Genomic DNA, 25,929 nt, shown 5'->3' with positions numbered 1-25,929 from the left:
TTCAGGGGTCAAAATTTTTCCTCCTTATTAGACAGCAGAAAATCCACGGAAGACTTCTAGCTTGATGTCCAGCTCCATGCAAGGTCTGCAGTGGTGCTGCAAAGGGACCCATTTGGCTAACGGTGCTGTGGCTGCTCCCTGCAGACCTTGCCTGTATCTCCAGATTAGCGCTTGTGTGGCTTTTTGACTCGTGCCCATCTCGGGTGAGATCAGGTGAGCACCAGGCGTAGCCCCTGGTGTTAGGTGGTGCCGGGGAAGATGGAGAGGAGGGGAAGGGGCTGCGGCAGTGGTCTATTGAGTTGTTCCTGTGACATAGGAACCCTGCTGCATGCTCAGCAGGCTCCTGCTGATAGTTCACGAGTGCTGGGGGTGCACGTGGCCGCAGCCTGAGGTGGGATGTTGCTGGTGGTGGTAAGTAGGTTGGGGAGGGCTCTGCGCTCCTCCCTGCAGCCCGTTCCTGGAAGCACCTCCTCATGTTGTGCTCAGCAAGGAGGAGTCAGGAGGGTGCACTGGAAATGCTTCCAACCTTCTGCTCCTGTGCCCAGCAGTCCCCCATCGAGCTGTACTCACAGGGTGAGAGCTAAATAAGACACCTACCCTGCTTCTCATGGCAAGGAGCTGTTGCAGGGTAGGGAGGGCCCTGTGATCCTCTGCTCTGTTTGCTCTGGTCTTGGTTCTTGCATAAGGATGTGTTTTGCACCATTTTATTGGTGGCAGTTTTGTGAACGTTCTGCCTGTCTCCAGCCGGGAGAGAGGCTGGTGTGAACTCGCAGTGTCCAGATTGTCCAATTTGCAGGTGGGCAGGAAGTCAGTGGTGGCTCCTTCTGCTGCTGTGTGCTGGAGAAGGCAGCCTAGAGAGCCGTTAGCAGCCTGAGCAGCACAGCCCGCTTACTGTCATCTCCCTGTGAACCTGGAGTCCCCTCCCTGTGTGCTCAGAGAAGTTGGGGTTAAATGATGCCCAAAGGCGAGGGAGTCGCATGGCGGGGAGCAGCAGCAGCTCCTGGGCAGAGGCTGGGCTGCACAGAGGGGCTGGGGCTGTGGGTGGGTTTCAGCCCTGTGGGGGACCCCTCTCCCCCTTGCAAAGTGCCTGTGGGTCGGTCTCTTACCCCCCGCAGAGGGAGGTCCGAGGGCTCACAGTTCATGCAGGTACTCTGCAATTAGGCACCAGTCTGCATCACCGCAGGTCCTCAAATAAAAGTCTGAAGCGCTGTCATTGGGCTGGGAGGGCAGGCGGCCGTCCTGCCATCGGGATGTTTGGTTTCCTCTCTTCCCCCCTCTCCCCACCCCTTCAAAAAGGTGTTTTGTTTCCCTGTGCTCAATGGCGCTCACCCTGCTCTTTGGGAGCAGGAAAAAAAAGCCAGCTTTTGTTCTGGCCGCGCATCCCACTCGCTCAGTGAGGCGGCGGCAACGGAGATCCCCTTCCAGCGGGCTGTTCCGGAGCCCGGGGTGACCCAGCTCCGTTCCCGGGGGTTGCTGGTGCCTGGACCTCACACCACCAGAACTCTACGCTCTGGACACCGGGGCAGGACGAGGGATTTTGTCTGCTCATTCAGAGTCAAATTGCAGTGGGGCTGTTGGTGATCCGCCTGTCTGCTCGCTCTGTTCTCCCAGATCGAGTCCGAGTGGGCTGAGGAGTCAGTGCTTTTCCTAGCTGTCTTTTCAAAATCTTTCATTTGCTATGGGCATGGTGTCCAGGTGGCTTTTACTGAGTGGTACCTAACAACTTCTCCCATATATTAATTTAAAGTCATGAGTCCCTTTGAATGAGTTTGGTTTTTTTTATTATTTTTGTAACATTTCATGTTTTAAGTGAGATCATTTTAAGGTTTGTTACCGTGGCATGAGTTAGAAGCCATTTCCAAGGAGGGGAAGAAAATGTAGCTGGAAAGATGTCCTGCAAACAGAGGACCTGTTGGCTGTGAGCGTGGGGTGAGAGCGCACAGATGACGGGGAAACACAGCAGGATTACAGCGCGTGAAATGGTGATTGCTTCTCAGAAAGCTCCTTGCGGGTTTTGTCCCAAGCCTGCATGCTGCAGCAGCCAGAGGCTCGGCTGCGTTACTGTACCGCGTTGCATCCCAATACCTTCCCAAACTTTCTGGGCTTTGGTAGGAGCAAAGCCTCTGCCTGAAAAACAAAAAAACCCAACACCTGGAGTCTTCTCAGAAAATAAATAAATAGGAGAAGTTTCTCAGAGCGGCTCCTTTGGAGTAACTCCGCAGCTGTCTTTTGAGTTCCCAAACTTGTAGAAAAGTGACAGGGGAAAGTTAGCTTCCTTTTTTTTCTCTCTCTTCCCCCCCCCCCCCCCCCTTTTTTTTTTTTTGGTCATTCCCCCCCCCCCCCTTCCCTTCCCTTCCCTTTGCTTTTTAGAGATTGGTGATAAGGAATTCTAACTACTTAATGAGCTGGGAGAGGCCTCTCTCCATTGGAGTGGAGGACTCCAGGTGGCACTTTGACAGATTGGACAGGTAAGGCAGGAGAGCCCCACCTCCTCCTCCTTGCCTATAGTTAGGTATATAAGGGAAACTTCAATTATGCAGAGAGGCACACTCCGAGTCCTGTTATCTTCCAAGTAGCATCATACATTTTTAGGGTCTTCTAGGGGGTGGGAGGTGTTTGTCAAAATCCTGGAGCCAGAAGAAAGAACAGCAGCATTGATCAATTTGACTGCTAACATGTTGTACCTGGAAAACAATGCCCAGTCCCAGTATAGCGAGGTAAGGATTCTAGGTTTGAGCTATGATATCTTTAATATGTTTTTATTTTTAGTGAACGCGTGCGATTTCTTCATCCCTGCAGTCCTGAAGTTAAGTGTGGAATATACACTAGCTTTTTGAAACTTTTGCACTTTTACAATGGGAAGCGGAGTTTACTGGGCGAAATATCTGAATGGGAGTGAACTTTGAGTCTTGACATTTGGGACAACGAATTTGTTTGGGACCCTTGATCCGCCAAACACAATTTTTGTTTCATTGGAGAAGCAAAGCAGTCGCTTACTGTGGGCAATGCATACAGATTGCGTTCCTGTAGCAGTCCGAACACCGTCTGTGTTGACTGCGTTATAACTCATTTACTAGTCTTTTATTGCCAAAATTGCTGCGCGTTGTTAAAAGTGGATGGTGCCTGGGAAAGAACCAAAAATGCATTATAAACCCCTTCTGAGGTTACCTTTTCAAGTAAAATAATATGCAAACAAAGGTTCTCTGCTGTAAATGTTGCGTTAGCGTCCACACCAATGACTCTTTTACTCAGTGCTGTTAATACCTTGCCTTGTGACTTGCAGCAGCAGCAAGGTATTTTATACAGGGTGTTTGTCTAAAGATATCATATGCGGATGAATGTGTGTACAATGGATGCATTTTGCTTTCTACAGCCCTCTGCGCCGCATGGGTGCGAGCGGAACGCAAACTTCAGATGCAGCTTTGATTATTAATTTTTTTTTTTACTTAATTGCTTTTAACTAGCTGGGTCAATGCCTTGTAAGGTGGTGGCAGAGAGAATTGCTCCACGCTGTGCAAATCTCTGAGGAAGTTACCTGGGGTTGAGGGAGATCTAACGACAATATTGGTTTACATTCCAGCAGAGACAGCAGCTGTGTTGACACTCGTCGGAATGGCAATACAGCAAAAGCTCCTCTGTGTGAGTGTGTGTATGTGCGTATTCCTGGTGAAAATGCTTCAAGTGGAGGGCACGGGGTGTAAGACCCAAAGCAGATAGAAGCTCAGCCACTTGGAAAAGAAAACAAAATAGGAGTTACAAGGCCAAGAGCGCAGCTAGGAGATGCGATAGCTGGCGAGGAAAAGCCTGTTTAAAAAAAATACGCTTGGGGCTTGCACGCCTGGGACGGCGGGTTAGTGACTCTGGGAGAGCGAGGGGTAAGCTGAAACCGGTGTGCTTTCCCCGTCCCCCCCTTCTGCAGGGAGTGCAAACACCCAGCCCGCATGTGGTTCCTCGTGCTGCTGCTGTGCAGAAGACCCCAATTGGTGATTTATTTTTTTTTTTTTAACTAGGTTAATTATAAACTCTTAAATGTGGAGAGAGCACTTCTCGGAGTGTTTGCTTGGTGTTATTTGTCTGCTGCTATCTGATCAACTTTCGCTGAATAGCAGCGGTGGGGCTGTGGAGTCCCTATGGTTGACTTGCTGGGCTCATCTGTCAGAAGCGATGCGCTCAGGAGCGTTCCCGTTCCGCTTAAACGACTCTCATCACTGTTGCTGTCGGGAGGTGGGGGGGGGGGGGTTAAAAGGCTTCAGCTCTGATATTATTTATTTTTTTCCCCCTTCTTGGCCTTGAACATGGTGCACTGACTTCATTCATCCAGCGAAGCATTGTACGCTGGGGAAGGAAAACACGATTAGCATTGACTTGGCTTGGTTTCTGAAAAGAGCAGACTTTCTAACGACTTGTCTCAAGAGACGGAGACTTGTTAATGCTCTATTAAAATATATTGGTGATGATCAACCTCGCCTTTCCTAAGCCTGAAAACAAGATGTGGGGTTTGGCATGGTTTACTTAAAAAAAGGAAGGCGTCAAAAAAGAAAAAAAGCTCTCATTGTGGAAATAGAAGTAGCGATCTGTTGCAACTGGTGCTTGCTGCAGGTCAGATTTTAGAACTGTTACTGGGTGCAGCAGAAGGTGGCCTTACCAACTCAGAAAAACTTGGCATAGATTACAGTTTGGTTTTAAAAACAGATAAAAGAGAGGGTGAATTCAATTACTTATTTATTCCCCGCCCCCCCCGCGGCATTGAAATACAATTTTAAAATGGAGAGCAGGGAGTCCTCTCCCACTCAAAGCCCATTTCTCGGGGTGCTTTTCCCAGCCACCCTAGGATGCTCGCTGCCTGCTTGTGGATGCCGAGCTCTGCCCTCTGCACCCGCCGGCGGTGCGGCGCGTTCCACTCCACAGCCTGGGAACCAGCCCTTGCGCAAGCCCCAGCGCGGGCTGCGTGGTCAAGGCGGTGAGCTCGCGCCATCGCCCACGGACCTACGGCACCCATGCCTGCAAGCGTGGTGCCAAGTGCTGTGGTGAGATGAGGAGCTTCTCTCAAACAGGCGAAATCTGGTTGAGGAAAGCTGAGAGAGGGGAGAAGGGTGTTGAAGTGAATCACAGCCCTGAAAGGCTGGAGGTGGAACCTGCCCCAACCACTTTTCCAGCTTAGTCTAACCCAGCATTTGATCTGGGTTGACTATAAGAACGATTAAGCTCTTTGTTGGCAGCGAACTGGACTTGATGACCCTGGAGATCCGTTCCTGTGTGTTTATGAGTAGGAGATGTGAAAAGGAGAGAGACGTTGGGGCGGTTATAATGGAGTGATGAGGTGTTGGTGAACAGGAACCCTTTGGATCTCACTGTGTCTTCCTACCTCACCTCCACATCTGGAATTTTAGGTGTTGCGCCCAAATATTTGCGGGGGAGCATGGACAAAATTGGGTGTGAAGATGATATCTGCAAGTTTGTCCAGTCTTGTCCAAGTTTCCTGGGTGCTGGGAGGGGTGGACGAGAGCCAGAGATATTCTGTCTGAGGACTCTGGATTCTGCAGTTTGGCTGAGACGGTGATGCAGAGTTTGGAGTGTTTGCTAAAATCAAATTAAAGCATTGCCAAAAGAATAAACGTATCTTGTTCAAACACTGATAAGAAATATGTGCCGTGACTTCTGATTATATCCTTCAGCCTTCTCAAAGATCTTCCTGCTCTTTATGGGAGAAAGACAAATTAAAAAATCTCTTTCCGTTAAGATTTTTATCATAGTTATGGGAGGGGAGTGGGGAAAACTACTTTTATACTAAAGCATCTTGTGCTCTCCCTCGTGGCTTTTTGGCAGCATTCCTTCACACTGGAAATCAAGAAAAACTGTATGCAGATTGCTGCACATACCTTTGAGGGTTAGGATAGCCTGTTCAGAAGGGTGCATTTTTGGGTTTGTTTTTCTTTTCCCTCTTAGCTTTTTAAATAATAATTCAGGTGCATGTGTCTGAGCTGTAGTGCCCTGGATGCAAGTCCTTCCTCTTTGCAGGAGCAGACATGTAGGTCTCTGGGGTGGCCTGGAAGGATGTCCTGAGTGACCTGGACCTCCTTGGTGAGAGGAACGTTTCTTTCCCCTATCTGGGATGTTGGTTCAGCAAACATTAGTTTAAGGTTAAGGAATCTGGGAATTGAGCTGTAGCTCACTTCTGAGCATCAGCCTCATCAGTGTGCACTAAAAGCGTGACTGGGGTCTGTTATCCTTGCTGTTAGCTTGGATTTGGCTGCGAACCACCAAAAAGCGCAAAGCCACAGCCCCTCTGGTGCTGCTTTCCTTGGCTGGTTTTGTCTCATAGCAGTGGTCACCCTGACTGCGTTTGGCAAAGGCTCTTCCCCTTCTCTGTGGCCCTCAGCCATACCCTGGGTGAAGGAAGTAGTCTCTGAGGGATCCTGCATGGTGACTGCCCAGGAGAGCAGCCCACCTCCAGTCTGGAGGTACCAAGGAGAAATCCTCATCTGTGCAGTGCCCTCTGCACCCCATTTCTTATCCTACCCCAAGATAAAAGCACTTGGATAGATGCTATGTGAAGCCTAAAGAATTTCTCAAAGGAAGGTTTTGGCTAAACCCGACCCTCTCTCCTGGTCCTCCTTCCTCCTATTTGTGACGGTGTTTTGGGGTTCTGTTGGCTTCGAGTAAGCAAACAACTCCTGGTCCCCGGGGGGAAACCTCTCTGAGCTGTGGAGGGTTTCAGGTACAAGTGCAGTGCCTTTCAGTGGCCTCTGTCTGTTGAAATGGTACCAACACCCTACACTTCTGGGTGCAGTCTCTCATTAGGAGCAAGAAATATGGAGATGCATTGATGGTTGTGTTCCTTGACGGTGTCCAACTGCTATTCCAGCTGCACTTCTTGTGTATCGTGCTTCGTTTGTGCTCTAATTGCACTTAAGCGTCTAAAGTTTTTTGTCACCTGACATCTTCTGTGCAGGCTTGTGAGGCACAGGTCCTTGGGCTTCTAAGGTCCTCTGCAAGGATATATAGGCTCTGTATAACCAAGTATCTTTTCCTTTGGGAAGCTTTAAAACTGCATTCTAACTGCAAAGGTTTAACCTGAGATAGAAAAACCTAAAGTTAGATACGCATGTATCTTTTTTGTTTGGAGAGACTAAGTGGATGCTACTACCCTGTTTGGGTCCACCGATGAAGAGACTGAAGTAGCCTAGAGAGATGGGCAGCGGGAAGCTGAGACCTGCCTCTTGCTGTGTACTCCCGTTTCCCTCCCAGCTGAAGTAAGAGGACCTCTCTGGGGGAGAAACGCAGGGAAGGGGAAGAGTTGAGCGCATTTCAAACAAGAGTTCAACCACTTGTTATTGGAGCGAGTTTTTCCATGCCATGGATGGTCTTCTGTTGTTTCATAATAAGGTGCTGAAAAATCTTGATGCCATCAGTCTGATGGTAGAGGTAACGTGACCCCATGTTGAGCAGTGAATTGGAGATGTTACCTGGAGAAATGCTCTCCTTGCCTTAGATGGAAGGACCGGACCTCACCAGTCTAAGGCTGTGGGTGTAGCCCAGAAGTAAGTGATTGTAACCTGCATGTGGGTGGAAAGAATGAATGAGTGTATCCTTTAATAGACAAAAATGAAACCCAATGACATTCTGTTTGTCTGCACAGCTTTAACTTCTCAGTGTGTGGTATGTGACGCTTCTGCAGAAATCAGGATAGTTTGGCTGTGTGTACTGTCCTTACTGCTCAGTAACTCGGATGTCTTGCGGTTTGCACAGTAATGCAAGGACACTGGACATCAGACTGGAAAGTGCATCTCCATTCTCCCATTTTCTGTGCTGAAAACAAGGGTTAATAAGAAGTATGCAATTAGGGACAGGGGATCTTCTCAGTTGCTGGCAAATCGTTAGCTTGCTTCATTTGCCAAGAAACTAATACCGGATGTTTTCTAGAATGAAAAGGTTTTCACAGTGAGAGATAGGGAAGAGCCGCAATTCCAGCGCAGTGAGGGCGTTTTACGTCTTGAACCAGTGATTATAACTGATGGCCCGTTTTTGTTTGCTGTAAATTGGCTTCAGTTGGGACGGGACAAAATTATCCATATATTTTCAGTTCAGGGATACTCCTTAGGGAATACAAGAACAGCTGTTCTGACTGGTTATTTTTACCAGTATGGTGGCTTGAATCTTCCACAGTGTCACCAACACCTGAATTCTTTGATTTCCTCTGACACAAGCCCCATTGTGTTATTGCCTAGCTCCCTCAGGAGCTATTTTTCTTTTCTTTTTACTTTGTCTTTTTTAATAATGAAGTAACGGGTTTAAGTCAAGTGAAATTGTTTTTCTTCTCTCCCCTGTCCCTTGAGCATCGAGATACAACAAAAGGAAGTTTTGTCTGCTTTGCGTATGTGTTTCAACCCATCTGGTGGCAACCTTTTGGGTTGCGTCTGCCAAGACATGCCTAGCAGAAGGGTTTATTTCCAATCGCGGCGCTCTTTTCTGTGAGACAGAAGCTTCACTACTTCCATGAGGAAGATGTGGCATCTGCAACAGGAAAGCTGTGGATGTGGGATGTGAGAGGGTGTAAACCGTGTGCTTTGCGCTTGCTTTCCTCTGGAAGACCTTAGCTATAACTAGTGGAGAAACTACTCGTTTCATTATCGTGAAGGGATGAATAAAAGCGGGTGTTGCCTGGCTCAAGGCAAATTTTAAATTCTATTTACAAAATGTTCCCACTGAAAAAAAAAAAAAAATACAAATCTGGAAACGCTTCAGAAAGGAGCTCTTGCACCGATGGATTTGCGCTAGACACTGTTAAGCCCTGTTATTTTTCTGGCACTGCCTCCAACGCCTCTTGAGAATGTGCAGAGTAGGCAATAAAATGAATGCAACTCTTTTAAAGCAAGGTTGCATAAATCATCAGAAAGGAGAGGAGCTTCTCATATACCAACACTCCTCTCCATCCTCTCCAGCAGAGAAGTGAGCTCAAGCTTTCTGTTTGTGCCACTTGGCCTGGATTAGTGTCAAGTCACTTTTGGTATCAAGTGGAATTAAGAGGAAAATATTTTCTTTCCGAGGGTGTTGAAGTTCAATTTTTTTTCACTTGAAAGCATTTCCAGATTCTCTGCTGTCTCAGTGCCATGCTCACTCTGCAGTCCTTTGACAACTAACCGAGGCCACGATCTTAGTGATACGTGAGCTCAGCCATGGTTAGGCATGTGGGTGGGTCTCTCCAAGTGAATAAACTTGCTGTTCTTCAAAAACTTCCTGTTTTGTTTTGGTTTCTTCAGTTACAGTATTAAATGATTTCTGAGAAATCTTCCGGTCTTTGGTCTTCCAAATGGAGATGGAGATTTTGGTCTCCCAAAAAGATGTTGTAATTGTCAAAAGGTTTAGAGAGCTGTTTTCCAATAGGTGCAAACCATGGGGTAAAACCTTAGTAGAGCAGCCTAGGGCAGAGTTTGCAGGTTGTGATTTGGCTGCGAGCTACTGAGAAGGAAGTGCAGTGAAACACAGGGTGAACCTATTTTTTATGAACCGACCGGCTCCTGGGGGAGAGTCCCAACTCTCTTCTAAAGAAGAGCCTGTGAGAGGCTTTCTAGGTTTAGCTTACCTGCTTGCAGCTCCTTCAGCAAGGAGCAAATAAAGTAGGATGAGAATTAAGGCAGTTGGGATTTTATTGCTGTAGGGCTTCTAATGTATGGAGCAAAATCGGTAAGAAATGACTGTTCAGGAAGTCTCAGATAAGACACGTGAAAGCTTTAGTTCCTTGGTGTTGGCAAAATAAACTTGAATCTTCTTTGGGAACTTGAATCTGAACTTGATTTTGTTTGAAATTGCTGACCGTTGTTATGAGCTCCATGTACAAGCAAGCAACAAAAACATGGGATATGGGGGGGGTTGTGTTTTGTTTGGGGGTTTTTTGTGTGGGTTTTGTTTGGTTGTGTTTTGTTTTGTTTTTTTTTAATTTGTACTAAGTTTGAGTGATTTGGGAGTTGATCCAAGAGCACTCAAATGATATCTTGTATTTCTGCAAATCCCCTGCCGCTGCTGTTTCACCTGGAGTCTTACTGGCACAACTGAAGGAGCAGTGTTTTAACCAGGATGTGTGTTTTAGTATCTAGAATAGATGGCTCGAGGTGTGATGTATTTCTGGGCTTGTGCTCAGTCGTCCGCTCTGTTTGGAAGTGGACCCAAGCGGCAAGGCTGAGCATGCTTGAAAATTAATGCATTGATTGGAGCCCAGCAGCCTCTTGGGATTGATTCCAGGGTTTGGATCCGGATTAAACTTTCCCCCAAGGACTTTGGGAAGTGGTAGACAAGGGGACCTGGTGAAATTTGAGATGAGTCCAACTTCCTCAAGATGGCAAGAAGATGAATGTTTTTACCAAGGGCAAGACAGCGGGAGGAAACGCCCAGTTTAGGGAGGGAAGGGGAAATATTTTATGGTGGGGTAGTGTCTGGGAATGAAAGGGATGGATTGTGTCTCGGCAGATATGAATCTTTCAGTTTTAATCCACATCTAGGAAGTAAATACAAAGAATCTTGCCGACTTCTGGGAACAGGGAGAGGGGAGGAGGTGCAGCGCTGGGCTGTGCTGCTGAGGCAGAAATCCCTGCTCTGCAGAGCCGCAGTCCAGCTGCGTAAGGGATCTGATGCACAGGGCTGGTACGCGATGCCTCAGGAGCAGAGGTGAACAGAACAATAGGAATAGGTGGATGCTTTCAGCCTGTAGCTTTATAGGACTTAAGCATGCTGCCAACAAAAGTGTGGAGTCAGCAAGTGAATCTCTCTGCTGCATGGGAAATGACAAAGTATTTCATCATTTTGCTCGTTTGTTTTTTTGTTTTTTTTTTTTTTTTTTTTTAGGTAACATCGTGATGTCTTGGTTGTGCATCACAAAATACCTTTGGGGGGTGTGATTGCTCAAGGCAAAGCATAGAATTCTGACTGCTCTGTAAAACTTGGATCCTGCAAATTTTTAAGTCGTGTGTCCGAGATCCTCAATTGCCTTTGCAAGCCTTTACTGTCATTTCTCCCTGCTGCAGTTTGTTTAGTCTGCATTACTTAGCCGAAGAATTAGCTCCCTGAGGAGGGCTGGTGGTGATTGACTGGAGCTAAGTAGATGAGTGAAATTACCTCCACCCTCTTTCACCAGCAGATAAGCGTACAAGACGTTCTTAAAAAGGAAACTAGAACATACACTGGCTAGGTATGCTCAAATATTTTGCACACGGGAAACTACTACTTGAATATTAAGGTGGGAAAATAGTTGAGATGAGCTTTTGTCAGTCCACTGTGCTGCATGTTTGAAAGGAACTGTGAATGTTCAAGTTGGAGGGGTAGGGAGTTAAATATGGTATTCGATGGAAATTAGCAGGTATGCTGTTACTCAAAAAATCTGGAAGAACCCCTTTCTGTATTTGGCTACAGAAATCACATGCAGTCAGCGTAACTTTGGGGGCAAATGACTAGAAATGCCTTGCAGTTACCTTGGCTAACGTGCTTATTGCAAGAAGCAACCACTAAAATTATAAAAGTTCCACTTGAGCAGAAAACGTTCCTGTCTTTCTGTTAATGTGAGCTCTTCCATATTGAAGAATGAATCTATCAACTTTTCAGTTTAGATAGTGAAAGGTCTGTCCAGTGGAGAGCCTCAAGCGTAGATCTCCAAAGCTGTGCCTTGTATTAAATGAAAATGGCACTGTGCGTCTTAACGTTTGCTGAAGTCAGCAGTATTGGGCAGGGAGGGAAGTACTGAAAAGTGGGTTTCGTTGTGGGGTTAGACATTGAAGGGTCCATACCAGAGAGCCCCACGGAAGCCCTTGGTGTGCAGAATATGGGATAATGTGATTTAAATGGTTGGGGGAGAATGTTCTTGATGGTTGTAAGGCTGGTGAAGTCACTTGTGGAAGAAGCGCTGCCGTTGCGTGCACGTTGTCTCCGTATATACCCACATGCACACATCCCCCCAAAGACCAGTTTTGGGGTTTAGAGTGTGCACAGCCTGGTGTCTGGAAAAAGGCATATCAAACTGCTGCCCATCTCCAGAGCGGGTTGCAGCAGTGGTGTGAAGCTGTGCTTTTGCCATGTACAGCAGAGGGAGGGTGGTTAGGGTGGTCTCCCAGCCTTGTGCATGTCACTCTACTGAACCCAAACAGATCCTAGGGTGCAGGCAACACCAGCGTGGTGCAGGCCAGGAGCTGCTTTAATATACAAAATAAAGCGTTGGAAGGCAAAGCCCTGCCTCCTTTTGTTCTCTGCAGTTGGGGAATAATCAGAATTTGGCAGCCAGTCCCCTTGAAGCCCCACTCAATCTTGAAAGCTTCTCAGTCGATGGTGCTGCTTGGGTCTACTCTTTGGTGTCTTGGGCTTTTGAGAACGTCATCCAGGAGTTTTCTCACCTGATTCGGACAGACAAAATGGCCAAATACAATAGAAAATCTAATAGACTTTCTTTTTAATCTGTAGGGACTCTCGTGCTGCAGTGTAACTCTTTTCCTTTGCTTGCTCTAACTTGTTTTAATTTGCCCTTTGCCCTCCTATAACTCTTCTTATGAATTCTTATATTCCGTAGTTGCACCACGCTTCAAAGAGTGGGTGTGGGGGGGTTTATGTGTGTGGCTGCTTTTTTTTTTTTTCCTTTTTTTTGTGTGTGTTTAACTGCTTGACTTATTTAACTTGCAGATGATCTGAATTTCTTGTTCTGACTAAAATGCTGCCTAACTGGAGTATTTTACCTTGGTGTCTGAAAGCTGCCGTATTCTGATTTTTATTGAGCATAATGGTGAATTTGAGAGCTAACTTCAATTCCTGGTGCTATTCTGACCCTTATTATTCGTTGTCCTTGTGCCCTATGGCCATATTTTAGTGGTTACGGTGTCTGCAGGCTTTCACTGTGGATGACACACAGATATCCTGTCCAGCCCAATGCTGCCCTCTCAACGCAATAAAATGCTGCACGTCTGAAATGCCTGATAACCATCGGCGGTTGCCGTCCAGTAAAGAGTTCAAGAAACAAGGCAGCTTTAATCAGCTACTGGAGTTTTCTTCCCCAGTCCCTGCTTCTCCTCCCTCTTTGTATTTTAATTGCTTCCTCTTATATTTAAAGATTTTTAGTTTTTTCAATCCAACTTTTCAACATTGCTGTACAAACTCAGTGTATAGGATTTCTCGATACCCTGCTGAGCTGCGATCCTACAGCTCTTCTTAGCTGCAAAAATGCCTTGCTGAAATCTTGCTGTCTTTTTCTGGTTTTCCCGCTGTAGGTCTTTGTCTTCAGTTACGTTTACCTCTCTTAGGAGTGTGAGGGGGGGTGCCTTTCCAAATCGTCTGTACTTCATGGCTCTTCAAATCTTTGACATTGTGTTGTCCAGCTGGTAATAGGAGAACATAGGAAACTCTTGGCCTCTGTTTTAGTTTTAGGAAGCTGAGTGTTTGGGTTATTAATCAATTTGCTGTAAGATCACTGAGTTCTGATGTCTCATGATTTCTGGCATCTCACAGAGATGGTATTGTATGACTTCCCCCCCCCCCCCTCCTTTGTTTATATGTTTTCCAATTACATGTCAAAGAAATTGCTGTGCACAAGCTCAGAGTAAAGAAATGACTATCTGTGTGCGGGGGGGTAGATGTTCGACGACTTCCTGTTTTAAACTGTCTGAATTTTCAAAATAACTAAGCATAGCCTAGATACTCTAATGAAGGCCTGTGTAAAATCTTCTGACTTTCAGAAATTAAGGGTTTTTTTCTGCGCAAGGGGAACTTTTTTTTCCAAGGGCCCAATTCAGAATATTTTTTTTTTTTTTAACTAAAAGCCTAAAACACAGCTCTAAGGAAGCCAGTAATATTATTTTTATATGCGTTGGGAAATACTTAGAAATACTTACACAATATAGGTTGTCCAGACTTAATATTTGTGTGAAGTGGGATGCACTGTCATTCTGATAATCCTCGAATTAGACAAGCTCTTTTACGTGAACCTGTGGCAGGTGGCAGGAGTCAGGAATTACAGGCATTCCTGCTTTGGGCTGTGCTTGTTTTAAAAGGCACCCTGCTTCTGGCTGAAAAATACTTCTTGCTGAGTTAAAGTAAATGAATTAACCAAGGGGCAAATCTCAAAGTTTAGCTAAAAAGCAAAACAATTACAGCTGGAGGGAACAACTCGACTTGAAAGCTTACAGCCTTTATGGGTAGACAGAAACTTGCCCTCTTGTTACTCTTTATGAATTTGTGTTATTCTCCAAGCCTCCAAATACCTGCATATGTGGACTTTTACTTGGACAAGAAGTTCTGCTGAGTTTAACAGAACTGCGTCTGAGTGGAAATGCATGGGCTGCAGCCTTAAAGGGTATGGCTCTTAAAATTGTGCTGCTTGTGTAAGCCTAAAGGGTGTAGGTGCGGCATGATGTGCAGGCTGGAATAGCTAATCCTGGTGAAAATCACCCAGACTTTCCTCCCTCCCCCCCCCAGTATAGAAACCATAGTGTTTTTCAAGTGTGATGGTGTGTGTTTGTAAATTACTGACATGCACTGATTTCTCCTGTTTAGCATAGCTAGTGCGTTGTCTCCGAAGCTGGCCGTGGCCAAAGGGTTGATTGGCAACTGCTGAAGGGAAGGGATGCTGTGTTAAGTAGGCAGAGCAGGCAAATTTTTAAGCTTATATATCTGAACTTTAAACATGGTGGCACGAATTCAGTTGGTCACTTGTGTTTTGTGGGTTTTGAGTGTTTTGGTTTGTCTTGGGTTTGTCTTTCCCCCCGCCCCCTCCAAGCTGAGTGAAATGAAGGATTCTGTTTTCTTTATGTTGTGCTTTATGTGTTTAGGTGGTGATGGAAGGTGTCCAGACAACCAGCTGGGGTTATTCTAATACTTCACATGAAATACCTGTGCAGGACTAGAGAAATATGTATATACTCCAAGACTGTAGTATATATAAACACACTTTTTTTTTTTTACAGGAGGCTTGCCCCTTTTGGAAGGGGAATTTATTTTTGTTCTTTACAGTTCTTTAGTTCCTTAAAATTGCTGTGATCATGTTTATTGCATAGCCCAATAGACCCCAAATAGATCCTCTTCTAATTAATACAGGAGACGGTATCCAGAAATACTTGTATTCCCTGCTTACAGGTGGGATTGAGCTGAGGGACATTAAATGTTGGGTTACGCTGCAGCGGGTCTAATAGGCAGGACTAGAGTTACTGACTCCAGGGCCTCTTCTAGTCCGATGCACTCTGTCATACTGGGATCCTGTAATGCTACTGGGATGAGAAGTAGTCACCTCTTTTCGTGGAAAAAACAATGACCCAACAGTAAGATACCTCAAATCAGACTGATATGTTATAATGCTAAAAGCTGTGATATGTGGTAATTAGAGCTTAAGGAGCTATAGTGCCTGAGAACCTATCTTGGTAATTGTTGATATCTTTGGTTGAGCCAAAGTTATTTGCTCCCTCGCTCTTCACACTGAGTGCACATTATCGTTTTATCTGTGGGCTTATGAGCGTTTGATATATTTAACTGCACAGTAGCTCTGTCGAAAAACCTCTTCAAAACAGACTTATGGGACTTGTCTCCATTTTAGAAATGGAGTTGGGGGGAGTGTGGAGGCTGTGAGACCTGTCGCCAGCACCCCGGCTCTCCCCGGGGATCTGGGCATGAGCTGGTGTTGAAATGACTGTATGTGTCTTGCCCTCATGGCTCAGAAGGGACCAAAGTGATGTCCAAACTGAGCTTGTTCCTCCTGAAAGGACTTCAGTCCAGATGTATGCGATCTGGGTGGAAAGTCTGACGCATGAAGAATTTTTTCAGTCTCTCTTCTTTTTTTATTTTATTTTTTTTTGATGAGAAAAGAGGCTAGAAATGCAAACCAAATCACATCTTGCATTGCGATGAGTGAGTTAAATATCTCTTTCGGCTTTAGCCCTGATCTTAGCTGAGGGGCATGGGTGGAGCCCTTTATTTCTTGGCACTTCTTTGTAATGGCACAAGCAGCGTGCCTACATCAGGTATTGTATCAGCTGCCGTCTGAGCAACTGGCAAAGCTACGCGGTCTTGCAGTCAGCAATATCTTGATTAATAATTATGATAGAACCACTTCTGTTGAGCTTAAGTACTTTATTTCCACCTACTAAACCCTTTGCTAGGAAGGTTTGAAAAACTAGGTTGAGGTGTTTGAGGTGTCTGTCTTCTGATTTGGATAGGCATTGAGCACTCTGGAAAACATTTATCCTGCTGCTCTTGAGAGCTGTTCTCCAACAGGAATCTGAATCCTTACCTGATCCAGCACTGAAAAGTCTCTGTAAGCTTCTTCCTACTAGTCCTGCAACTGTTAGCCCTGGTACATCAGTCGTGGTGCAGTCAAGGACAAAGCACAGAATTAGCAAAATGCCTTGCAAAATCTCATTGCTAACAGCCATGGTAGTTTATTAGTTTCGTCATCTTGTATGTTTGGGGAATAAGCATCGGTGGTGGTGTTTTGCAAGACCTTTTGAGGAGCTGGACAATGCTCTTGAGCTGCATAGATACAGAGGTGAAAACTCAAATTTTTGTCAGTACGTGTGCACGACATAGATGCATATTCTTTTGGAGATACAAAGAAAGGTTTTGATAGGGGTGGAGGCATCTAGGTGTTCTATACCTGCAGATAGCAACTTTTCTTTTATTTTCTCAAGTGGAGAAACTCTCAAAACTTTCTCTGAAAGGTTGATAATCAGGTAGTTAATAGCTGGAGCTGTGTATTTTAGGGGATTTTTGGTGTGGAAGTCCCCTTGAGAACTCTTCATTTGTGTTACTTCCCTCGTGCCTTTATACCGAGGGTCTCTTTGCAGATCTATCTCATAATCTTATCAACTGACATTATGGACTTAAAAGCAGGCTGTGGCTGAAGAACTGGGGTGGGTTTTTGCTGCAGGGCAGGGTGAGAGGGGCCTCGGTTTGGGTGGGTTGAGGAATCTTCCGTGGCACAACAGCTCTACCGTGCGTGGTGGAGCATTTGCATTGCCCTCTTGTGGCAAGCACCCTGGAGCCGCTGGGGTCAGGAGGCTTCTGCCTTACCTTGTCCATGGCGTTCGTTAGGGAGGTCTGTCCTCCCGACAGCAAAACCGTGATTAAACAATTCTGCAGTTTTCAGTCTGGTTTTGAATTCAGCAGCCTCGCCAGTGAAACCATGGTTGTCCTGATCTAGAAGTGTGAGTTAGCGTGGAAACCTGAAAGTGAAGCTGATGGGCTGTAGAAGTGAAACCGATCGTTCAAAATACATTATTGAAATGATATCCCAAAATACATAGTCTTAAGATCTAATTGTAGCGCTCTAATTATTTGCAGTTAAATTCGCCTGAAGGTTTTTTAATGCCTCAGCAATATTAATAGTTTCAGAAACTCGATGGAGGGAACAAAACAGAGAACAAAGGCACTGAAAATTAAATAATCTGTTCTCTCAGCTTTGCACGCGTTTCTCTTCTTTCCACCAAATAGCATTCTCCTGCCAGGAACTGGTGGTGGGACTACATCCTGCAGCTGGTTAAAACAACCCCGCAGCAAAACATGAGCATGTGCTAAATTCTGGGCTACCAACCTGGCAAGAATTAATTTCTGAATTGAATGCTGTTGTGTTTCTCTCTCTGTAAACGGTGAAAGGAGGCTGTGTGTGTGCCAACGTGTGCCCTGCAGATCTCTCCTGGAGGGCAATGCCTTGCAGAGGTGCCTGCAGCCCCTTGCTCTCTTTGTTCTCGCCATCCCCAGCCTGGCTGGGGCGAAGGGGTTTTATTGCATCGGCGGCGAGTGAATTCCTGCTCGAGCGCCTTCCCCGGGCCTGCTGCCCCTCTAATTGTTGTGTTGTCAGAAGGCGTGTGCCTCCAAAGCCTTATCTGATTCCTCCAAAAGCCTTGCAAGCAATTCAGATGTTGACCCCTTGAGCGCAAACAACTCCCCGCCTGCCTTGGGGCATAGCTGCGAGACAAGCTTTAGTGCTCGTGTGTGTGTACAAACCTGGTGTCTGGCTTTGTCACGGGGGATGGAGCACCTGCCTGGGGAGGGGAGCGAGAGGCCAGGGAAGGTGAAAGGCTGGTGGGACTCGGAGGGGGAGAAGGGGAGTCCAACAGCTGCTTGTGTCAGCGCAGGGATAAGTGCAAGGAGATTAATAGTTATTTAAAGAGCAAATGGGGACATGGCATTCGGCTGTGGCATGTGAGTGTATAAATGCAGTGGAATGGCTGCTCCGCTGGTAACATTTAGACAGATGGTCCCTGGACTGAAAGGAATGAGAAGGATCTTTGATTCTCTTAAGGATATCTTGAATTTTAATGGGGCACTTATTTTATTTTTTTTTTAGTTGACTTCCAGGCAGCATCTTCAGCGTTTCCAGACTGTGCTGTCTTGTTAACACCGACTACTCGTTTGGTCATCTTTCTCCAGCATCTTAAATAGCTTGGGATTAGAGGGAATAGTTTTTAAGTGAAAGCTGAAACACTATTGTTTTGCTGTCTCTATGTCTGAGCTGGTTTAGGAGACTGTTTTCATCACAGCCGTCTTTTCATCATTCTGCTGGTTAGGGAGTGTGTCTGATGCTAATCTCCATGAGAAATGAAACAACTGAGCGATAGCTCTACATTTTTGAGAAGTCCTCAGGTCTTATTAGGGTATTCTGGGGCAGGAGGGCAGGGAGGTTTGTGGTTTTTATTAAATACAAAGTAGGAAAAAGACTGTTCCTGGTGCAGGACACCAGCATTGTGGCTCTTTCCGTACAGAAGTGGCTTCAAGGGAAAGCATGGACCAAATGTCCGTTAAATAGGTCTTGGTAGGCTGAATAGCCTGCAGGAGATGAGACATAACTGTCATCTGTATTGCCAAAGCTGCGATCTCCTTTGGGAGAGGAAGAACCAGTCTGGATCGCTTTCTCCTGTGTCAGCTATTTGGCATGCTTTGAGTCCAATTGCGGATACTTGTTTGCCCATCTAAGAGGGGTGCTGGGCATCTATAACAACCCTGCTGTTATAGATGGGGAAACTGAGGCAGGGAGGGCAAATGACTAACCTGAGGCAATACAGAGAGTCACTGGTTTGCCCAGGATTAAGACTCAATATGTAATTGCTTTTATTACTCTGCTGCCTGAAGGCCTCAGACAAAACGGAGGCCCATTAAGCAGAGCACTTTTTACATAGCGAGGAGCAATCCTTGCCCTGCAGACCTTGCTGCCTGAAGTAGGCTGAGGGTGGAGGGGGAGGCGAGGTGGCTTGCCCAAGGACACAGCGTGTCGCTGGCAGAGCAAGGGAGGGAACCAGCTCTCCCTTCTCTCTGCAGATCACGCCAGCTCCCAAAATGAAATCCCTTGTGCCATTCCCCACCAGACCTTCTCTTTCGCACCACGGCTCTCATTAGCAAGCTGATCCATCTCTGGAAAGTCCAATGTGCCTTGCTGAAGACCCAAGGCACCAGGCTTAGCTTGGATTTTTAATTAAAACCCCATAAAATATCAGCCTCTTACAGTGAAATGGAGACCAGAAGCCCAAGGAAGAGCTCTATTTGGTGGCTCAGATTTCTCTATTTCCTCCTCTTCTGGAAGGGCAGCTGAGAGCGCGAAGTGTTTCGGTGTAGGGAGGGACCAACCTGTTTTCCTCCGTGGTTGAAATGACTGGAGAAACTGGGTGTTAAATAGCTTGTCCAAAGTCCCTAGGAAGGTCAGCAGGTAGCTTGTGCCGTTCTCTTTCAGTTTCTTGGAAGAGCGATCATGTGCTTGAAGCTTCATTAGGGCTGGTGGGACTCCCGGTATTGGGAAAGCTTCTTGCTGTTCGTGCTCTGACTCAGGGAGCCTTTGACATTTGGCTGATAATACAGAGCTGTCTCTGGAAAAGGAGTAACTGTTGGAAAGAAGAGGGAAGTCTGGAGCAGACTGGCTGAAGCACTGAGAGATGGGGTTGAAGTTGTATGATGCAGAGAGGTTGTGAGGTGCTTGGGCCCCTTGAACAAGGGGAAGAGCCTGAGCCCCTTCTGCCACATCAGCTGGTGATTGCAGAACCAGGTGTGTGTATTGCTGTGTGTTCCTGGATGATCCCAGAGCTGGTGGGGATGGGTACCACAAACGTTTTTTGGATAATGCTCTCCCTAAACTGGGAACAAACAATGCCCTTTGGACACACACACTACGTGTGCCTGGTTGAACCCTGTGTACCAATGACCTGGTTCACACTCTTCGTGGTGAACGCTGGGTCCTTTGGAGGAATAAAAGATTGGGGCAGTTGTGTAACTCTCTCTCCTCAGAGTACTTTCCCAGCTTTCAACTGTTTGTGGTTCAGACTTTTAAAATCAGATACGCTGCCTTCTCCAGCAGAAATTGTCTGATGCCTTTTTGAACATATGTAGGCTTTTAGTACCTGCAGCATTTTGTGGCAGAAAATCCATGTTTAATCTGTGGGCTTTGTGAACTACCACTCTGTGTGCATTTAAACCAAAATCCTGCTCAAGGTGTTTTCATGTAGCCCAACTCCTCTATTAAGATAGCATGAAAATTAATTTCCTGTTTGCTTTTTCCCCCATATTGTTTAGAAATTTATCCATTTCTGTCATACTGTGTTCCACCTCTCTCGTCACTGGCTCTTTTGCAGGCTGAAAAGTTGTCGTCTACTGCTGCATTACAGGGAGGCATTGAAAGAGTTTGCTCATTCTTCTCACCTTTCTCTGAAATTTGTTCCCCTTTCATCTGTTTGAGTTGGGGCACCAGGGTTGCACATGGAGTTTAGGGCATTAGGCATGTGATTTTTCCTGCTCACCTCTCCGTGATCTAACCTTTGCCTTTCTGTACTCCATTCTCTAGCCTTCATTTTTATTTCTTCAACTGTTTCATATGTCACTTATACCCGGAGGATACTTTTGGGGCACAATCACATCTGCTCATTTAAGTGCTACACACTGTGCAACTGCTGTTGCTGAAGTATGTGGGGAAGCCTTCCGTGCTGTGAGGTACCATGCTGCTTGATGAGAACTTTAATTCCTCTCTACTACTGTCTGTGACAGTCACTGGGAATCATCGAGTGCATGGTGTAACCTAGCTAAGGGCTATGAACCTTTTCTCACACTTCAGTGCAGTTACTACCTGAGCAAGAGATCCTAAACGTCACCATGCATAGCAGGATCAGATCCAAAGGAAGAGGAGCAGTTTTTGTGTAGACTGTGAGACTGTCGGAGATGATGTGGCCTTGTACAAGCTACGGCCAGTTGCACTGTAATGAAGCTGGTGAATTTTATCAGGTTATAGCAGTCTTTTCAAAAGGGTCTCGGTTCTGGTGGTGTTAGACACAGGGAGCCTGTCTCCTTGTGATGATTGCTGCCCTGTGAATCACCTCCTTGTTAGTGCTAGCTCTTTTCCCAGCTCGGTTGTTGATCTGCTTTATGGCTGTGAGAAGCTTTACTTTTTTCTGTTTCAGTCACCAGTGTAAAATGGGGTGTGACAATCCCCATTGCAAATCTCCCTCCTCTCGGTGTGACATGTGTTCGATGGTGCTGAGATCATGCTGTGCATCCTCCATCGTGAAGACCATGCCGTGGCTAGCCAGCCTGTGCTAACGTTGCTTCTGTAACACTTCTGTGCGTCTCTTTGCCTCTAGCCGCAGTACACAAACCTGGGGCTCCTGAACAGCATGGACCAGCAGATCCAGAATGGCTCTTCCTCCACCAGCCCCTACAACACGGAGCACGCGCAGAACAGCGTCACGGCCCCCTCGCCTTACGCCCAGCCCAGCTCGACTTTTGATGCCCTCTCACCCTCCCCAGCCATCCCTTCCAACACAGACTACCCAGGACCTCACAGCTTCGATGTATCATTTCAACAGTCCAGCACAGCAAAGTCAGCAACGTGGACGGTAAGGTCGCAACATCGCTTTGCTCCTTCTCCGGCTGTGGTCCTGATGCCAGTGGTGACATTATTCATATGATACATATCCAGGCTTGTGCAAGAACAGAGTGACCTGTGTCCTCTCCTGTGCATGACATGTCATGCAGAAAGGAGAGATTTATCTTGGCTGCTCCAGGAGGGTGTGGTGGGAATTTAACCCTCAATAATATCACTAAATCCCAGGTGAATAAAATGCCTTGCAAACAGATAGTTGCCTAAAGACCATACGTGATGAAACAGTGGCTCTCCATTTGGGTCTGGCAGGTGTGCTGAAGTGAAACACAGGGTGGGCATAAGCACGGCTTCAGCGCTTCCCTTTGCTTTCTTCAGCATCCATGGGTTTGCGTGAGGTTTGGTGCGTGGGGCTGTGCCAGCAGGATGGAAGTGGCGCTAACCCACGGAGTGTGGGGCTTTCTCTTTCTCAATGTGCATCCCCTCTTTCAGCTGGTATGGGAACTCCAGTGCCACCAGCTCAGGCCAGCCCTGTGGTATTTGGGTTGTTTGGTTGTATTGGGTGGGGTTTTTTTGGTTTTGTGGAGGTTTTTTTTGTTTTATTACTTAATGCTCTGCTTTTGCTGTCAGAATTATCCCTTTCTTATAAAAAAAAAAAATGTATGGAGCTTGAAGGCCAGCTCTTGATTCTTGATCGTGGTGTCTTGATTGTTCAAGCTATAGAAACTTCGTAGCCCACGACACAGCACTGCCGGGGCTGTACCTCTTGTTGTGGTTTAGGGCTCTAGAGTAGAGCTGTTTGCAGTGGAGAATATTACTGTCTTAAAGATGTTCAATATTTGCCTTCCTCGCCTTCGGGCACTTGGAGTAGGCACGGTGAATAACGCTCTACCTCACGCTACCTGAATAAAAGCAGGGACTTAGTTTATTTCTTCTTTAACTTTTTTTTTTTAAGAAAAAAAAGATACACTTTTTATCAAAATCTAAGAGCATTAAAATAGTGTGTATTTTCTCCTGCTTTTTTTTTTTTTTTAATCTGAGGAACTATTATGATCTCAAATTTAAATACAATCAGGCAGGAATTCCAACTAAAAAAAAAAAACCTCCCAGAGAGTGCTGCCGGCAACGCAATGGAGCCCATGTGCTCCACTGTGGAAAAAGATACCACATAACAGTAAATCGCTGTAAGTTTGCACCCTTTGTATTTTAAAAGCCTTGCCCAGCAAAATTTGTTTAAAACTGGTAACAATAACTTTGTCTAGGAAATTGTTTTGTGGGGTTAAAATGCGATAGGTCTGCTCAAGACCAAATTTTTCATTTCTTTATGCATAAAAGGGTGAAGGATTTTTAAGTGAGGTTGAAATTGCACCTTTTCCTTATCTGCATTGGGAGTGATACCCTGCTGCAGTTCATGGTTTCTCTGGTTTCTCCACTTATTCATGTCCAGGTTTCTCCACTTAGACTATACACACTATTTATTTTCACTTCCCTTTAAGTAAGGAAATCGTCATTCAGTTCTACTTTCCATTTCTGTGAGGAAGAAAATGCTGCCCTTGGTTTTTTGCAGACTGCTCTGGAGAGGGTCCTTTGAAGGAGATACGAAAAATTGTTCTCTTTTGATATGTATGGTACAAAGAATCATCTAACGCAGCTGCAGGGAACCAAAGCGTTTGATGCCGTCCTTTCAACTAGGAAAAGCGGTCTTTTGAAAGGAGGTTTGAACATGTGTAGTAGTCCGTTCCAGCAGAGCTGAAGACAAGCGAGCTACTTGCAAGCTTAAAGTTAAGCAAGCCCTTGAGATGTTCCACTGTAGTGACAGTGGCTTTCTGGGGTAGAAGTGGACGCTGAGTTTTAACGTAGATGTGGGTAGTAGTCAAAGATCAGGTTACATGCTGGCTTTAAAAAAAAAAAAAAAAAAGATTGCTCCTCGGTGACTATAATCACCAAACGTGTGCAGCCTGGGGGCAGGCACGTTTGTGTCTCCCCTCCTTTCCTTTTGCCCTGATGTGGGCCATGCAACCAACAGATGCAGCTGTGCTCTCCGTAACTGTTGCAGCCTGTCTAGGGATAAGTCCGTGCATTTTGCTAAAGGACTGGGGTCCCAAACAGCTGTCTGATCAGGGAGCAGCGAGTGCAGTCCAGGTGTCCCTGCGCTGAGCCAAGCGACCTAGATTCATCTGCTCGTGCAGGAGCTGGCAGCGCGCTGTATGTTCGCAGCGGATGATGACAGCCTTGTGGTGGTGGCTGGGGACCTTCAATCAATACGCCTTTCACAGCAGAGCATCTTTCCATCTTCAGAGCTCTGCCCTGCTGCTAATTAATCCACCAACTCATTTCACATGGGCTCTTGAGCGGTTGGTAATATATGTTCGACAGCTTTATCAGTGGGGTGGGTGGGGAAGGACGTGAAGGCTCTCTTTCCCGCTGCCGTCCTGAGAAATGTGGAAACATGCGTGAAATGTTGATGAAAGAAGGAATGATTGCCCCATCCTCTCAGCAAGAGCAAGTTCTCGGAGTTGCTCATCCCCCCCGCCTCCCCCCCCATGTGACTTCATATGCTTTGATTAATGCCTGTTGTCTTTTTTTTTTTTTTTTTTTTTAATGATGGATTAGGAACTTACCCAACTGGAAGAGTTTCTTCCACTGCAGTGACCTATTAAAAGCTTAATTACTAGATGGCCCCACCCTTATTAAGAGTCCAAAACTTGAAAGCCTTGTTTCTTAGTTCTTTTTTTCCCCTCTTGCTGTTCCCTAGGGCAACAGTATTAAGCAAGGAAATCCATTGTATCGTACTTTCCCCCATTTGGGAGTGGATGAGCCAGGCTGACCCACCTTGCCCTGCTGGGAAGGCTCGGTGGTGACTGGTAGGGGATTCGGTGTCCTGGCTGACAGCACTCTTCACCAGAGCTCCTCCGAGCTTCTTCTGGGCTGACTCATGTCGGATTAGGCCATGGGAGAGAAGGTTGTGGGCTTGGTAAGAGGACTGGGTTATTTCTCTAAAAAGCATGAGCTGCCGTGATGGGAGGATTAGAGACCTGTGAAGATGCTTCAGATTTCTCTTTGTGTGTTTAGCTCCCGATCTGTGCGCTTTGCAGGCAGTAATCCAGAATAATGTGCAGGTCCGCAGGTTAGATCTTCTGGAGGTGGGGAAAAGGAGACCTGCATAGTATCTAAATGCCATGTCTCTGAAAACAGCCCTGAAATCGTATTTTCTCCTAAACCCCATTTTTTCAAGTTTCCCAGACCCCTTCTATGGGGCAGGTTTATTGTCCTAGGACAGTGGGCACCCTTTGCCAAATCAGCAGTCTTTGTATAGGACAGGCTGGGAGGGCGAGGAGGGTAACACCAGGGCTGCTTCTCTGCTCAGGTCTTTGACGGGCTCCTAATTAAAGGAGGGGGAGGGGGGAAGAAAAAGAAAAAAGGAAAAAAAAAAAAAAAAAAGCCAAAATTGCAGAGAGAAACACTAGTTGCTGCTAGGGGAGAGGGTAATCTCATATGTATGAGCAGCTCACTTTGAAAATATTACAGATTTTCTCTCTGAAGTCTTTCATGACCTTAAGTAGGAATTCCAGTAAAACATGCTGTCTAATCAGGTTAGCTCTTCATTTGTATGCAATGTTGAGCTAATTAATGATGACAAATTGAGATTGGATTGCAGAGGACTTTATAAGCATCCTTGATTATTTTTTTTAATTAATGACCTGAGAACACAAGTAAGAATATAAGCAGGTTAATCAGTCTTTTCAGAAGGAAAATCTTTAACAAATGAAACTCCACTGAAGTGCTTAAAAACAAAAGCCTTAATAGTCTGAATTGAGCAAAGTTTCTCACATGCGTACACATGGTACAACAAGACTTTCTTTAAAACCTCGCGGTGAAGGAACAAGCAGTTATCGTTTTGTAATGCTGAGTTAGAGAGCAGGCCTTTGAGGTTGAGCGAGAAGCCGTATCAATTGGGCGAAGTAAGAGCTTATCCAGAACTGTGTGTCTTTTATTGTGTGATATTTCCACCCCAAGAATTCCCATACTCCCATGCCTGGCGATACCTCCTCCCATTTCTGCAGCAGAATAAAACACGGCATTTCAAAAGCGTGCCACCTCTGTGTCGATCTTCCCCACCC

General features: G+C 46.0%; 1 protein-coding gene across 1 annotated transcript in view; it reads left to right on the top strand.

The window, feature by feature from the left end:
• The window catches only part of TP63 (tumor protein p63), a 106,050-nt gene that overhangs the window by 33,846 nt on the left and 46,275 nt on the right, over positions 1-25,929 (top strand). Inside the window, exon 4 of the mRNA XM_054205696.1 lies at positions 21,570-21,824. Coding sequence (XP_054061671.1) covers positions 21,570-21,824 — 255 coding nt within the window. The remainder of the gene's footprint in view (positions 1-21,569; positions 21,825-25,929) is intronic.

This window comes from Rissa tridactyla, chromosome 6, assembly GCF_028500815.1.
Source record: "Rissa tridactyla isolate bRisTri1 chromosome 6, bRisTri1.patW.cur.20221130, whole genome shotgun sequence".
Taxonomy (NCBI): Eukaryota; Metazoa; Chordata; class Aves; order Charadriiformes; family Laridae; genus Rissa; species Rissa tridactyla.
Note: the sequence above shows the minus strand (reverse complement) of the source record. Positions and strands in the feature narration are given on the sequence as shown.